The 17,103-nt window shown below is 38.2% G+C and overlaps 2 protein-coding genes across 3 annotated transcripts in view; one reads left to right on the forward strand and one right to left on the reverse strand.

Moving 5' to 3' along the window:
* Nucleotides 1–2,970, reverse strand: part of LOC104956242 (nucleolin-like) — a 9,680-nt gene extending 6,710 nt beyond the window's left edge. For both annotated transcript variants that reach the window (XM_010783711.1, XM_010783710.1), the window contains exons 1-6: nucleotides 2,857–2,970; nucleotides 2,328–2,403; nucleotides 2,151–2,240; nucleotides 1,957–2,085; nucleotides 938–1,030; nucleotides 731–865 (exon numbers count right to left, since the gene is read on the reverse strand). In XM_010783711.1, coding sequence (XP_010782013.1) covers nucleotides 731–865; nucleotides 938–1,030; nucleotides 1,957–2,085; nucleotides 2,151–2,240; nucleotides 2,328–2,403; nucleotides 2,857–2,859 — 526 coding nt within the window. In that variant the 5' untranslated portion in view covers nucleotides 2,860–2,970. The remainder of the gene's footprint in view (nucleotides 1–730; nucleotides 866–937; nucleotides 1,031–1,956; nucleotides 2,086–2,150; nucleotides 2,241–2,327; nucleotides 2,404–2,856) is intronic.
* An 87-nt stretch (nucleotides 2,971–3,057) lies between these two features.
* On the forward strand, nucleotides 3,058–14,777 carry gk5 (glycerol kinase 5). Its single transcript, XM_010783712.1, has 15 exons — nucleotides 3,058–3,357; nucleotides 3,619–3,892; nucleotides 4,554–4,647; nucleotides 5,465–5,540; nucleotides 5,643–5,736; nucleotides 7,224–7,355; nucleotides 7,644–7,719; nucleotides 8,024–8,085; nucleotides 8,179–8,252; nucleotides 8,775–8,835; nucleotides 10,612–10,738; nucleotides 12,051–12,155; nucleotides 13,515–13,609; nucleotides 14,508–14,611; nucleotides 14,699–14,777. Exons 2-15 carry the CDS (start codon nucleotides 3,767–3,769, stop codon nucleotides 14,775–14,777), a joined length of 1,305 nt encoding a protein of 434 aa, XP_010782014.1. The 5' UTR covers nucleotides 3,058–3,357; nucleotides 3,619–3,766.
* The last annotated feature ends 2,326 nt before the right edge of the window (nucleotides 14,778–17,103 follow it).

Raw genomic sequence — 17,103 nt, forward strand, 5'->3', positions numbered from 1 at the left:
TCCAAAGAACAGGAGGGTTTAGGTAGCGCCACACAGCAATCTTTAAAGGTTTTCTCAAAACGAGTTTTTTCTCCTATTCCGAGTGAAAAATGTCAACTTCAGTTGAACTTACATACACCATACCTCCTTCCAGTTATATTCCTATCAATATTATGAAGATTTTTACAAAAGGGTTTGTTTGAATATCATTCATATCCTGAATTATATGAGATTGTATACATAAAAACATGGCAAAAATTGATATTTTATAGCTGTTGACAGTATTTTCTGATTTATGGAGTGATAAAAAGAGATATCCAAAATCCATTCTGTAAAAACTTTAGATTCTAATATGACTACAAAATGAAACAAGAATTTTGAACCTTGCTTTATCCAATGTTCAGAATTGTGTTCCTGAAATGTATTAAAATATGCACATATTTAATGAGATGATGGATGTGAGGAAAATAAATAAATATTTATAAATAATGCAGAGAATGTTGTAAGTGACCAGGATGCAGGAGTTACAAAATTACCTATTGTACAGTAACATTTTTAATAATGAATGTTCGTTTTAACATTTAATGTGTTGTAATAGCGCCACAAGGAGGAGACTCATCCCTATTACACGTAATCTGGAACCACAGACTGCTTTGAAACATTTGGGAATTTTGTTTATGATTTGTTATTAGGACAGAAGAGAACAAAAAACAGAAAAAGACCACTCCATAACTCTTATAAGTATCCTTACCTGGAGCCTTTGCAACAGTCTGTTCTGCTCCGTTAGTTTCCTTTTTAGCTCCGTCGCTCTCTCCCTCCTCACTCTTCTTCTCCCAGACTACAGATACTGCAGCTGTGCTTCCAGCAACAATGTCCATCTGACATTCTGAAGAGAAGCTGGTTTACTGGCACCGCTCAGAACTCAGACATTTACGTGACGTCATTTTATTTGCAATACCTTCAGATTCCTGCTTCACATCTGTACTCTCACTGGGGGTATCCTCTGTGGAGACGACTGCCTCAGCCGAAGGGGCGATCTCGCTTTTTGTTTCTGTAAAAAACAGAAGGGATTTGATATAAACAGTGAAAAAGAATAAGTGCTTCTCACTAAAGATCGATTTTGAGGAGGAGTATCATTTTAAAACTGAAAAACCGAGTGCCAACTTTTGGACGTTACAGAATATTTAAACAGAGAATACACAACACCTTCAACTTAAATGAAAATAAACACTTAATTGGGGGAAAAGTAAAGTTAGCCATTCACCTGATGGTAAAAGGCATGTTGTTATCCATCTCATGTTTGACGCTTAAATACTAAAGTATATGCAGCCAAATTGGCTATAGTAAGGACATACAATGTGTTATGTGGGAGGCTCGTAGGAATATATATAATATATGCAGTAATATAATCGGTTAACTGATATGAATGATAGTTTGTTGAAAAGGCAAAAACGATTGGACCTAAGTTCAAAGATTGCAAATGCCCATTGTTTAGCTACTCAGGGTTTCGTAAGGGTTTTCAATGACATAAACATACTGTTTAATGTAAAAAGAGCAAAGTTTTGTTTAGTTATATTAATTTTTAAAGATGGATGATGCATAAAAACTGTGATGGCCTTTCACATGGGAAACATACAGATGAGCCAACTATGTGGAAAATGCTGGAAGAAGAGGGAAAAAAACACTTTTCTACAATAATCTGTAGATATTTATATTTGCATATATGCATTTTTTTATGTGGAAACCTAATTTGTGATACTAATGTTTTTGTGTATTACTTTGTGCCTTGTATATATGTGGGATGCGTCAAATGCTTAAGGTTTGATATAGATAAGGCCACAAACTAAGAGCATCTGTAATATTCAAAGCAGGACAAATTACAATACATCTGTAATATTAATGAGTAATGTTTGAAATTCATTTTCTAGAAAACAAAAATGTATGCAATAGTAACTATGACTCTTGGAAACATCTTACCGCTGTCCATGATCTGATCGCTGGTTCTCTTTTCCGCATCAGCAACTACCCTATTAGACTTCTCGTCCCACGATATATCCACAGTAGAAGTACTTCCTTTTACTTCAATGACGGCGTCTATCTGGGGATCTAAACAAGCAGTTTGTTATTGGTACAGCTCACAGATACAAACAGACATGATGCGTTTGCAGTACCTTGTTCATCTTGGTTCTCCTTGGGAGCATCTTCTGTTGCGACTATTTGTTTGCTTGAAGAGACGATCTCAGTCTGTCCTTCAGCAACAACTATTGTATGATTTAAAGGTATTGTTATTATGTGAAAACAGCCAGCTAAATGTAATCTTCCACATGTTTATTAAATAAATGACTTGCCAGTTGTAACATTGTCCTCTTCTTCTACAACTTCACTTGTGCCAGCTTGGCTCTTTCTTGTACTACGTCTAGTAGCCTGGAAAAGAAACAAATACATACATTTCAAATCAGTAAGAACCCTGTTCACCCACAAACAGATGGCATTGCAACTGAAACAGTTATACACATTATTCGTATGTGTGTTTTATTATCTTGCATAAATGGTCAATGGCAGCATAATTTTAACAAATGCAAAATAACGTATGAACTTCCCCCATTTCAATATATTATTACAAAATGTCTTCACATATGGTGAGGGACAGCTAACTTGTTGACACGTTTTGCTTTCCACTTAAACAGGCTGTGCAGTTGTAATTTATCTGCTCGAAACAGCTAGTAAGTACAACTTGGGTGATTATCAGCAGCTAGCCAACTGTTAGCTTGCAGAAAATAACCTAAAATAACGCAAAGCGGAAACATTAATTCAGTGCACTTAGTAGCCCCTTTAGATAAACTGCAAATTAACGTAATTCTAACGTTAGATTTTTACCATATTTAGTGTTACAACAGCAGACAATCAGAAACTGGTGCAGCTAGCAGTCTTTCAGTCGTTCCTCCGGTGAATGCACGTGTGTGTTGAGCTAAAAACACCCACATGCTACTACTCTGCGCACTGCGCATGCACTACCTTTTGACTAACGGATGCCTGTAAGTATTTCATTTCATTTGGCGTATGCACAACAACAATTAACAGAATCTCCCCCGCCACATATTTTCCAGTGTTTGGGCATCACTGCTGTGAGAAGTGCAAACATTTGGGAACTATTGGGTAGCAGCAGGGGAAAGATGTTAGCAGAGAGAAAACCTTGTTGGAAGTGTTTTCGAAGCAGGTCACCGCTCAAATGTATTTTTTCTTAAAGCTAGCTTAGTTACGTTAGCACCTAAACGTGACACGGTTGAGTGCTACTTCAGCGGTGATGTGTTTCAGCTCTCCACATGATCCTACATTACAAAGACTGACTGAGTATTACTTTGACTTGCAGAATAACTTGTAAGAGCATTTATTTTGTACATGTTGTGTATTATCGATGTGTTTGTACAACTCACACAGTAGCATTGTAATGACTCTTTTATAACTAATATTATTAGACTATTTTATAACTAATATTTTAGCCCTGATTGTGTCTTGGATTTACTTTTTTTAATGCTTCTTTTGAATTGAAGCATGCCATCTAGGAAATATATTGTAGACACACCTCTCTGTGGTGGTTTTACACAGGACACTTATTACATTGAAACTGGTCTCAAACAGGTAGATCTGGATTTCAAATAAACTGCGGTCCGAAGTTCGGGTTACAGCCTCCCCCACGTCAGCTCCCAGGCTGTAGACAGGGCCAGTGCGAGCTGACTATGGAGGGTGGTGGACTGGTTTGAGGACAAGCAGGACAAAAGTGTTCACCATGGGGAGCCACAGGAACGGTTTTACTAAGGAGAGTTTCATTTTGTCTGTGGATGTCGGGACTACTTCGATCAGATGTCATGTCTATGACAAGGAGGCAGAAATCCGAGGGTCATGCTCCACCATGGTATGCATCTATTTCTCGCTTTACATGTCTTGAACACAGACCTAGATTATTTTGGTGCTGGACTTTCTGTTTTCTTTTGCTAATATGTTGTCAAGGATACATTACATGTTTATAACGATATATTTATCTTTACATATTATTTATAGTTAAGTCTGTTAACCTTCGCACATTCTTTGTACAATTTTAAGCATTCTGCACAAAACTACTTCTAAAAACTGCACAGCTCTTTCATTTGCATTCAGATACATATGTAAACAATGGAAATGTAAGTTTTCTTATATTTTGTGTAGTTTTCTTGTGATCTTTATTTATGTTAGTTGATTTTTTTTAACTTACTTTCTATTATTTTTCATTGCATCAGTCTCTACATTCAACACATACACACTTGTACTAGATTATAATAAGGCTGATCTATATGTTTCCTTTGCAAAGTCCTTCAGTTTTCTACTTTTATGCACAAAAGTACTACTTATCCAAAACTACTTATTCAGATATATTGTACATCTTGAATAGTATTTTGAAATGTATTTTTGTACTTTTATTCTCATTCTATTTATGTTTCTTGATTTTTGTATTTCAATTTTTTCTTACTTTGTTTATATTATTCACCAATACAACAAAGCATTTAAACCGATTTTTTTTTTTTCCGATTTTGATTCAGGTGGTTCCCTTGTATCCAGAGGTAGGACATGTGGAAATGGACCCAGAAGCAATATGGGAAGGGTTTATCACTGTGGTCAAGGGAGCTGTGCAAGGTACAGTTTCACAATGTCCTGTTACTACACATACTAAGGAGATAGACTGGATGTGATTCATTTTACATGTTAATATCTGCAATGCATATTTGGTAAATATGTTACTAACCAAATGCATGTTAAATGAATGAAATGTTTTTTATAGAGCGCTTTTCATAAACAAAATGCAACATGAAGGGCTTCACAGACAAAAGAAAATATTACCCCCCCTTCCAATCAATTGATGATTAATAATAACACGTCATATCAACTGAACTTAATTAATTTATATAGAAGTTAATAAAACAAGACTAAATAAAACAACATTTAAAAAAGTGTAAACACTGCCACTCTCACGTCCTCTGGTATGCTGGTAGTCTCAGCTATATATAGTATTTCTTTTTTCAAAGAGAGCAAATAAAGCGAAAGGCTGGCAAACATTCACTGAATTGCTGGTTCCTTGAGTACAACCGACCTAGCTACTGTTCAATAAAATCAAATAAGCCTCCCTGCAATAAATAACCTCCTTAATAAGGGTATCCTGTCCTTTAATTTAATGGATCACAGTATATAAGATTACATATTGAAATGTGAAAGGCTGCTCACAACCAACCGGACCAAATTTGAAGAGCTGACTGGAGTAATTATTTGGCATTGTTAAGAAATGCATTGAACCCAGAACACTTACCATTTATTTACCCAATTCACCCAACCCATTTATGTACAGGGTGTACTTGTCTCTGTCCTTAGAAAGCACACAATAATCCCTGTGCGTCAGTTCCTATTCCCTATTCCCCAACGCAACTCTTTTAATGATTGTTTTGCTCTGTTCATGTAGATGCAGGAGTTCACATGCGTCAGATAGAGGCCCTGGGCATCTCCACTCAAAGAGGCACTTTCACAACATGGGACCGGTGAATAATCATGAATAACTCCAATTACATCCAATAAAGCCGTTTTCACTTTTAAAGACAACTGCTGTAAAACACATGTTCCTTTCACTTTCACTTTGACAGGAGAACGGGAATTCCTTTCCACAACTTCATCAGCTGGCAGGATCAGAGAGCTGCAGATTTGGTGAAGTCCTGGAACAGATCCTGCACAATGACGGTGAGTCTTAAGCTTCGACACACCAAACTGACGCCAAAGAACACGTCCCGACGGAACATCGCCTCACGTAATATATAGTATATATACTCAAATGCGTACTCTATATATTTGAAAAACTCAACAGGAATGTCTCTTTCAAAAGAACCATGACAAGATGACCTATAATCCACATAACTTGTTGAAATCAGATTAATTTAGGAACCTTTTTTCTTTCTAGCAAAATAAACCTGCTAACAGTAAAACCACTCAGTAGGGTGCATACACGTACTAATGGACTAGTGCTGTGTCTCAATTTGCGTACTTCTGTACTTAGATTAGCTATTTTGAGTGCATCAAGGCAAATCAAGTCAAGGCAAGGCAAGGCAAGGCAAGGCAAGTTTATTTATATAGCACCTTTCAACACAAGGCAATTCAAAGTGCTTTGCAAAAAATGAAAGACATTAAGAAAATGGCATTTAAAATCAGTCATTAAAAAGAAAAGATAATAAAATAAACATTAAAAGAAAAAATACATGGATAAAAGTTACAGTTCAGTCTAAGATGTGAATAGTTCAATTAAAAGCAGCTGCAAAAAGAAAAGTCTTTAGTCTGGATTTAAAAGTGGTCAGAGTTGCAGCGGACCTGCAGGTTTCTGGGAGTTTGTTCCAGATATTTGGAGCATAATAACTAAACGCCGCTTTTTGATAGTTGAATGTGGATCAGTGTTCCCGTCTCACACTCAACGATTGCCATTTTAGCCAATGAAAGTGGCACAACCAACCACTATTATGTGGGTATTTTTCAGTATTTAATAAGAGCACCACAACACTAGTGTGGAAAGGAAGCCACTGTTAATTTAACTAGGTTAAATGAGCAGTCTGTAATGATTCGCAACAATGCTAGCTAGCTACCTACAAGCTAACAACGCAATTGTCACTTCTAGTGAGGGCACAGCAGCTTTGCAAAATTTGAGACAAAACTACCCATTTGTACCCACACTTTGCAAGTGTTCACAGTGTACAAGGTATAGTGTTCTAAAGGAAGTATCCAAATTGAGATACGGAATAGAATATTCCATTTCCGGGTGAACTGTTAAACACCTGAACTAGAACATCCATAACATTCACCTGTTTGCAAATGACAAATTATTTATCTAATATATCATATTCCAATTACTTGTATATAGACTCTGATTGCACTATTTATGTTCTATTTTATTTTATTTGTATTTACTTGCACTATGTTATCTGTTTTATTGTGTTGCACTGTTGGAGGAGCCTGTGACCTAAGATTTTCCTCGACATAACTACACTGTAGCTATGTACGAAGGACAATGAAAGCCTTTGAAACTTGAGCCGTGCATTTAAGGAGATGAGATAATTGAACTTTTTTAACTATTTGAATGCAGCCTTGATAAAAAATGTTTGACAAGCAACGACAGTATCAGTGCTGATAATCATGTTCCTTTGTTATGTATGCAATACCATTTCTATCTCTGACAACTGCAGGCCATCCAGGGCGTGATGAAGGTGCTCTACTTCTTCACCAGACAGAAACGGTTGCTGTCAGCAAGTCGTCTCGTCTTCTCCCCTCAACATGTAACCTTCCGCCTCGTCTGGGCCCTCACACACTACAAGCAGGTGTGTGTGTGTGTGTGTGTGTGTGTGTGTGTGTGTGTGTGTGTGTGTGTGTGTGTGTGTGTGTGTGTGTGTGTGTGTGTGTGTGAAGAGCTGACAGTTTAATCCAGTGACTGACAGAACATCAAACCTAGAGCCAGCCTCCTTAATTGTTCCTATCAAAAGGGATTCATATAAAAAAGAAAAAGCAAAGCATACCATTCCAGCACACAGGGAGCGGCTGGATTATATTATCGGTCCTCCCTTGTTCTTTATTTCTTTCACCCTCATCATATTTCGTTCCTCTTCCAGGTACGTCAGGCGGCAAGTAAAGGCAACTGCTGCTTTGGAACAATCGACACCTGGCTGCTGTTCAAACTCACCAAAGGTGGGTGTGGCGTGTTAAGTGAAGCACATATGAATGTTGTTTATTGCCATTTCTCATAAGAACAGTACAGTCATCTATAATTTGTGGATTGTATTTCCATTGAACCTACAACAGGACGTTAAGTCCTCAACAGAATGTTCTTTGTTCCAAATCCTATTGCATCACTGATTGGCTAACATTTTTCATTTAACTCTTGTGGGAAAGGAGGGGTTGGGAAAAGGCCTTGGAGCACGAATACGTTTTTCTGTACCTTTTTGAAGAGCGATTATGTGATGTGTCATCTGTGACAATTATTATGTTTCAGGGCAAGTCCATGCCACAGATTACTCCAATGCCAGTGCTACAGGAATTTTTGACGCCTTCCAGGTGTGATGTTTGTCAAGTTTGTTTACTGTTTATTTCTGTTTTGGTGTGAAGTTTAAATATTCACATCCTTTATCTTATATACCTTTTTCACAGATGTGTTGGAGTGGCTTTCTCAGCTCTATGGTTTCTATACCTCTCTCTATTTTCCCCAAAGTAGAAAACACTAGGTGAGTTAACCATTACCTTCGAAGAGACCCTATTCTGCTTCCTGTAGTGTGTTCTATAGGTTTTTGTGCATGTAAATGGTCTGCAGGCTAAAAGGCTAAAAATACTTATACAAGACATGTTTTCAAGAATTAAAAATAAAACACAAACTCAAAATCTTTGTATAAAAACAAAAAAGCAAACAATAATCAAACTCAGTAATCCCAGACATTTTGTAATCTATTATTGACCATGAAAATGATTAATTTACAAAAGGCTGAAAAAACAAATAAGGTAGATAAAGTTCTTCAACTCAAAATAAACATTCACATTTCACCCATAGAGTAAAATCTGATTATTTTGTTTTTCATTGGAAAAAAATAACATTTCTGTTTGCACAAGAGTCAACATATTGTACTAAATACAATTTATGGAAGTGTCCACTATCAAAAGGATATCTGTTTGTGATCAGTAAAACATTATTAAGATTGTGAATGAATAGTGTTAAAGTATGTGTTGTCTCTGCTCTCTCCCCATGCTTCCAGCTATGACTTTGGATACACAGACCCGTCCATATTCGGTCTGCCCATCCCCATCATGTCAGTGGTGAGTGCCTATGGTCAGACAGTGTAATTAGAAACATTTATTACAACATTTGCATTCCAGTTACGCCAGTGTGTCCAAGTTCATGTCACCGCCATTATGTTGCAAAATGGAACTTATGCCAAGTTATTGGTAATCATCAGCACAGGTTTTCTGAGGGCAAAAACATGACAAATCCTGCTGGAGACAGGCCCTTCTTTCTGTAACAGTGATGATCTAAACATTTTTCTTTTAACAACATACTCATGTCTCTACAGTGTGCGAAAAATTACACGTCCCACCGTCCGGGACGTCTTATTTACAATATCGGACAAGTAGATCTTTCAATTGACTTGTCCGGTGGACAAGTGATGTTTTTCGCCCTGATTTATTGACAAATTATTGATAAATTCAGTTTACAAAAGCCAGAACTCATTCGCAAATTGTACGTGTCCGCCATTGTTCGTTTAGAAATGTTAGTTTCGGTCCTGCTTGTCGATTCCTAAGGAAAGGAATCTCGCCGCTTTCTGTACAGTTAGACGGGCGCGGGGCGAGGAGGGGCGGGAAGTGTAGCACAGTGTCAGGGTTGGGAAGCAAAACTCGGTTCCGAGTAGGAACAAATAACAATTGTCCGGTCCCAGGATTGATAAGAGTTGTGAGGACAGGAGGCGAGGCCGAGCCCCGCGGACCGCAACTATCTCTCTCTCTATGCTCCGTATCAGCTGATCGCTGCACGGTGCAGCTCAGCGTCTCTCTCTCTCCTTCTACACACAGCGGACCCGCTGCCCGTTTTAGAGCCTCATCTTTGTCAAACTTTCTTATGTTCTTTCTCTAACACGTAATGAAGGTTATTAAGCGTTTTAGCTCCTGTGTTGTTAATATTGACCGCCATTTCCTTTATGAAGTGAAGCAGCCTCCCTGTGTCCTCGCGCTGTACTCACATCCCGGACCCCCAGCTCGGAAAGGAAGCACAGGGATGGTCAGATATTGTTTATGAAAGCAGGGTATAGAAAGTACATTATTGGAATGAAAATACTTTTAGTTTATTTTTACAAACAGTGAGCAGCTGGGCAGCATGCAGCATGTGGTATTGCAGGACACGTGTAAGCGTCTTTGAGTTTTAAGAAAAGCGCTAGGCCTATAGGCTATAAATGTAATGTATAATTATATATTATTAGGCCTATGTTTGGACATGTGTGGTTGGACCTTGCTGTTCACAGCAGGGTTGCGCATGTGTGTTGCAGGATGTGTTGGACACACAGCTTGGTGTGGTTGGATTCTGTTTCCACAGGCAGGTTGACAGTGGTAACATCAGAGGAGACTGGGCCAATTGTTACATTCTCAAACTACACACTTAGAACTAACTAAACAATGCAGGAGATTATTTTATATATGATCTGTATTCAATAACCGTAAGAAATTAAACAGTATGAAGTGATTTGTAAATAGGAATACAGGTTTGACTTAATGTTTTCATAAATATATTTTTCTCCCCCTCAAAGAACCGGAATCGAGAACCAAAAATAACTGGAATCGAAAAGCAGAACCGGAATTGTTAAAACCCAAACGATACCCAACCCTATGTGTGATGCAGTAAAATCTTACCGCTCATTTACGTTAGCGGTGTCGTTAAAACCGTGGGAAAATGTAAAATACGATGGCGAAGAAGAAGATTCCAGTGGCCCCAATTTGTGTCCATTCTGGACAAGTGAAAAATGTATTCGGACCATTAAATTGCCAAACTCACTTGTCCATGGACAAGTACTCTCTAAAAACTTTTTCTCACACTGCTCTATATAGATAGCGGACCAGCAGGCAGCCATGTTTGGAGAGTGCTGCTTTGATGTTGGTGATGTCAAGATCACCATGGGAACCGGCACCTTCATGGACATCAACACCGGGAATACACCACATACATCGTCGGCAGGTGGAGCAAAATATATTCACAACATTATTTATTCCATCTACTCCAGAGCAAGGACAAACTGTTGGAATGGTGCCCCCCCCCCTTGGAAAAGTGTTTTAAGTATTGTACCTTTTGGGTTAAGTTATTGGATCTTCTTAGTTTACAATATATACACAATGGAGGAATAACATTTAATTTGTCCCTGAGCCTCCGGATAGTTCAGTGGTTAGAGCTGACGGCCATATGCAGTGTCCGCTGCCAAGTACACGAGTTCTACTTCTGAGCCCGCAGAACGTTCCAGGCAGTGTCCTCCCCTCTATCTCCCCCTTTCAACACTATCTCCAATAAATGCACTCTCTGGCCCAAAAAAAATACAGCAATATACTTTTGTTAAGGGCATATTTTTCTATTTAAACTATTGAATTTTTCTCAGGGAATTCATTACAGTTTAATATGATTATGAATGTGTGTACATCAGGCTTTTATTCAAAACGGGTAACAGCTCAGGTATTACTTTCGGCGTGCGCCCTAATACCAAAATGCCAATTTTCCCTGTAAAATGTTAAAGTGATGCCAGAAAACAATATTGCTGCTCATCAAAAACTGTATGATTACTATGAAAATCGTGTGGAATAGACGGTCGGACGGCAGTGACAGCTTTGTTTTTACAGAGCTCCGACGTCGCGTTGTTTTGAGTTTGCAACGCCATCTTGTATACAGGCGTCATGTTCTTGCGAGAATTGATATTTGTATTGATATCTTATATACAAGTTCAGCGCCACAGTATTTCCCTCATACTATATTTGTATTGAAAGAAAACCCTTATACATACGCATACGATACGCATACATACGATATGCAGCACGTGTTTGTGTGGATAACTACTGTGGGTGTATGTAGTATATCTGTCTGTTTTGAGATGAGCAGACCTGCGGATAATTTGGCTGCTGGTAAAAAAAACCTGAACAATGAAGAATTAAGAAACCATATCTGTGAGAAGCTGACCAAACAACAGACATGATTCACAACACCTATAAGCTCTGTACTTTGTTGATGTTTGATTGAGGAAACCCCTATTGGCAGAAAACCACATATTGTGAGTTAAAGAGTAGTGTGTCCTTTCTGTCCTGTTGTATGTATCACTTATACGTATAAACACAAAATACTTTAAGTTAATGTAAATTAAAAAAGAAATCAACTTCAGGCCCTTACAACTGCAATTTCATGGGGAAAAGAATAATAATAAGTCCCACAAATTCAAATGGGTCCTCCTAAAGTTGTCAGTGCTCTGTCTAAATGTATCCATACCGACAAAGCTATTGTCTGTCCCCAGGTCTGTATCCTCTGGTGGGATGGAAGATCGGCTCAGAGGTGGTGTACCTGGCCGAGGGCAATGCAGCGGACACAGGCACCGCCATCAAATGGGCTCAGGAGCTGGGTGAGACACCTGATTATTATTTATTTCATGTTGCTGGGTGAGACACCTGATTATTATTTATTTCATGTTATTTGCAAGGAATTATGGTCAGTAGTTCAAACTTATTTTAATTGTATTATTATTATTTTTGTGTACGTTTATATTCAATTCATTTTGATTCACAAACAGTTTAAAATACACATAAGACATGATAGAGACATGTGAAATGGGACATCCCCATAAGCTACAGTATAAGAAGCTTTAGAATAGGGGCCAGGACACTAAACACAGGAAATGACAACTTGCATTACTTTAAAAATGTAAAAAGCTGCAGCACACTTTTGCAATGTCTAGTATCATATGTTTTTTTTTCTTCTGTGTTTGTAGTAGAATGTCTATTAAATAGTATTCTAATTTATTCAGAATTTGTTTATTGTGCATTCTTTAGATACTCTATTGATATACATCCTTTCTACTTTTAAAGTATTTATATTTACTGTTTATTTGTATTTTGGTCTATTCTTAACTTGTGTTAACTACTTGTTAACTTTCTGCTGCAGTGACAAAACAGTTTCCCAATTTGAGGTGTATAAAGTGTGTCTGATTTAATGTAATAGGTTAAAAAACAACTAATATTAAGACATAATAAACAGCTCAGATATATGACAAAGGGAAACTAGTGGTATAAACTAAATGCATTTCAGAGTAGAGCAACATGTTTACAATTATCCAGTGACCAAGTGTAGTCAAGCTCTGACTTATTTAATAACAACTGCTGCTTTCAACAATTTTTAAAGAAAGATGAACATGTTTATGTTGTTTAATGAATCTTTGTCCATACATGAGGACAAAAACACAATGCTGGAATCATCGAAATCAGCGGTTTTCAAAGTGTGATGCGCGCCTCCCTGGGGGGGCAACAGAGAGCTTTAGGGGAGACGCAGCGTGAGAAAAAAATCACGTACCCATCAGCCAATCAAATGGGTACAGTCAGTGAGTCAGCACGATAGATTCAAACACAGAGACGAGACAAGAAGAGAGAAACAGTACTGAGTCATTTCAAATGGCGTGCTCAAAAGAGAGAAAGCTAGACAGCAAAAACAGAGCATTTAATGACATGTTCTCTTACTGGACCTCTTTGAAATGCAATTGAATACACCTGCATTATAGCAATAATAATAATAATAATAATAATAATAATAGCAATAGCAATAATAATTGGGAGGTATGTTCTCTGAGGGGAGGGCTCACCTTCCCACACTTTGAAAACCCCTGATCTAAATGTTCCACGTTTGAGAGAAAATCTTCCTTACACTGAATATATTAGCGAGTGACAGATTCAGAGGGTGTGTGTGAAAGCTGTGTGTGTGTGTGTTGCAGAGCTCTTCTCTGACGTCCAGGAGACCAGCGACATGGCTTACAGTGTCAGCGACTCAGACGGAGTGTGCTTCGTTCCCTCCTTCAACGGCCTGCAGGTAGACTATTGTGTGATAATGTCAAATACATATGTACTTTTATAAACACGTGTGTACAAATGACAGAAATAAAGCAAAACAACACATGTACTTTCAGTAGCATTTATAGTTTTTCTGTAACATGGTTATGTGTCTCTTTTTTTCCTTTGCCCTCCATTGTGAACTGGCCCCTGTAAGTCCTGGATGTTCATAGCTTGTATACATGTCATGAAATAATCAAATGTTCTTTAAATGGTTGTATAATCAAGACAAGCACACTGTCACCATGTAAAACAGTTCACTGCACCCTATCTGACCTGAGGCTCATTTCACTATAAAGGTCAAATAGGTAACATTTCCACATATACATGTCTAGAAAAAACCCTAGTTATATATGTTTTTGTAAGTTGTGTAGTTACTTTCCCCCAAATGTTCTAAACTATTTTAAAAGCTGAATTCATAATGTGACTTTTATAAGGATTTTAGATCCTGGTGGTTTTTAACTATATATTTTAACCAGATGAAGGATTTTAGTCTTAAACCTGCTAAGCAATTTAAGCGCCAGCCAGATAGGACTGGAGAAACACTGATTTTCTTTAGCGTCATACTGCTTTAGTTAGTGTTTTACCGGTTTGAATAACCGCACATGTTTATTTTGGAGAGGAGGAGACATCTGAGGACAATTCGGCTTCCTGTAAAATCCTCCTGACAAGAGTCCTTCATTGTAACCGACGCTACTTCACAACGCCACCTAACTGTTCCTCTGGTTTGATTGAGACACTCTATTGGCAGAAAACGACTTATTGTGTGTTTAATGCATAGACCTTAGGACCATTTCGATTTTCTTTTCCTTTTTGTTCTTACCAGGTCAGTTTTTCACTTTTAGAAATGTAACATTTTTGTATAAATGTATCCAAAGGCTCCTCTGAATGATCCCAAAGCCTGTGCCTCCCTCATGGGCCTCAAACCCTCCACCACTAAGAGTCATCTGGTCCGAGCCATTCTGGAGTCTGTGGCCTTCAGGTGAGAAACTTTGAAGAGATGTTTTTACCGTTCGTTCTCTTCATGCTTATCGATATTATCTCCTCATACGCTTCTTATTCTTTACAGGAACAAGCAGCTATATGACACAACCCTGAGGGAAACTCATATTCCCATCACAAAGATCAGGTGTAGTTTCTTTCCCTAATGTTCTAATTCATATATATTCTTAAGAATATCCAAACATTGGATTTGAAATGTGAATAAAATTGAAATTAGTATCCCAAATAAATAAAACCAATTTACAAAATGTGCTCTCAGCTGGAGATATTCCTATGTAAACTATCACTCAATGGGCTATAATGAGGTCAGGAAAAATGATCCCGTCACGTCCCTATATCATGCGGTATGATAGAGTACGTGACGTATAACAATGGAGGTAATGTCCATGTATATCATGTGGTATGATGCAGTATGTGACGTATAACAATGGAGGTAATGTCCATGTATTGTCGATATTTTAAAAGTCATGTCGTTATATCAACTGATCATGTAAAAACGATCGAGGTCATGTTGATATCCTGAAAATAATCATTCTTGTCCATATCGTACAATAAGTCGGTAACTTAAAAACTCTTGAAGTCATGTCTATATATCGTACGATAAGTCAATCACGTAATAACTACCCAGGTCATGTCCGTATTTCGATGGATAAATCAATTCAAATTAATGAATGAGGTAATGTACTTAAAGCGGACCATTCATTTCATTTGAACAGATAAAAAAAAAACATCATTTATATCATGTAAAAATACTCAAGGACATGTACAAGTATTGTATGATACGATAAAGAAAAAAATCACTCGGCCAAAACAATAAATAATATTGACTCTCTGGCTCTGAACAACAACATCTATGCAATAGAGAGCCGCAGTGACGCGTCCTTAAACCCGGAAGTAAACTCCTTCCGGTTCCTTCGTCTAAAACGCAATGCAATTTCTCCATAGGATTTTGGAAAATAGCTCGAAATAAGGTCTGTGGTTGACACATATTTAAGAGATTGATCACGTTTTGTTCAGCCGGATAATATCCACATGTCAACCCTACTTTTATAATTTTTGAATAATAAATCTAGTCGGCAGAAGCAAAATGCTAACGTTATGCTATAAACGAACTACAAGCCAGTACAGCAACAGGGTCGCACGACTTCAACGTCACGCCAATTTAAGATCGTTTCAACTGACTTTCGCGCACTTGCATATTTTAACAAAGCTTTTCATTTGAGCCACACTGAATTTCACTAGAAGTCATGGCTGTGTCAATTACCAGTCTGATATCATTTTACAAAGATGACAAGAAGAGTGTAGATAGAGGAGAGAACCACTACAAGTCAGGACACGTACAACAGTGCAGCCTAGATGAAGGTGTGCTTACCGGTGTTGTCAGAGCTAGCATGAGGGACAAGGTTTATAGAGTGTCGGTGAGTAGTGATAGCGAGAGTACCATTAAACTAGAGTTAATTTATTCACATTAATTCCCATCAACAAATCCATTTTATGTGTCACATGAAATCTTTATTACAAATATTACACACCAGAAAAAACAGAAATATCCATGAAATAAACATACAGTAGGCTATAAACAATTAAAGGGATAATTGGGAAGGCATTACAAATGTAAATATATTTTAAATAATAAAACAATCCCACCACCACAGGTATCTACAGGAGAAGAGGGAATTCTCTCCACAAAATGTGAATGCCCACGTGGAGAATGGAAATGCAGTCATGCGGCTGCATTATCCATCTTTGCCATCCACAATTTCAGCTGCACTGACACCCCCTGTCAGTGGAAGAAACCAAAGGCAGCTAAACGTACACATTCAGTGGAGGAGCTATTTCCTCCAACCAATAACTCATTCAACCGCTGACAAGAGAGCCCACCTCCGAAGATCGTGACTGGCTGAGGGACAGACTCGGGGGCAGGTTCTCAGGAATTTCTTGGCTTCTCTCCCCCGAGCCAGAAGAGGAACACTACAGCTTGGAAAAACTTACTGTTCCTGAAATTATCAAATCTGTTGGGCATCAGGGACCTGAGGCAATTGTGGCAAGCATGGCATTGTCTGAAGAGCAACAGAGGGCAATTCAGGTGGCTACCACTGGTCAGCGAACCAACCCAAACTGGCATTTGTTCAGGAAAGGAAGGTTGACTGCCAGCAACTTTGGAGCTGTCCTGAGGTCAAAGCGTGTGACTGCTTCCCTTATTCCCAGGGTGCTAGGGCAACAACAGGCCCTTGATGGTGTTTTGTCTGTACAGTGGGGGAATATGAAGGAATCCGGAGGTCAAGGCAATACCACTGAAACCCAGATAAAACCCAATCAATACATTTAAGACTCTCCCAATCAGGATTGTTGGTAGGGATGCACCGAATATTCGGCCACTGAGAATGATCGGCCGAAAATGGTTAAAAAGGCCCTTTCGGCTTTCGGCTATCAGCGAATGTCAGAGAACAGGGTTACGTTGATCATACTCCG

Source organism: Notothenia coriiceps, unplaced genomic scaffold (assembly GCF_000735185.1).
Source record: "Notothenia coriiceps isolate Sejong01 unplaced genomic scaffold, NC01 NC01_scaffold00025670, whole genome shotgun sequence".
Classification (NCBI taxonomy): Eukaryota; Metazoa; Chordata; class Actinopteri; order Perciformes; family Nototheniidae; genus Notothenia; species Notothenia coriiceps.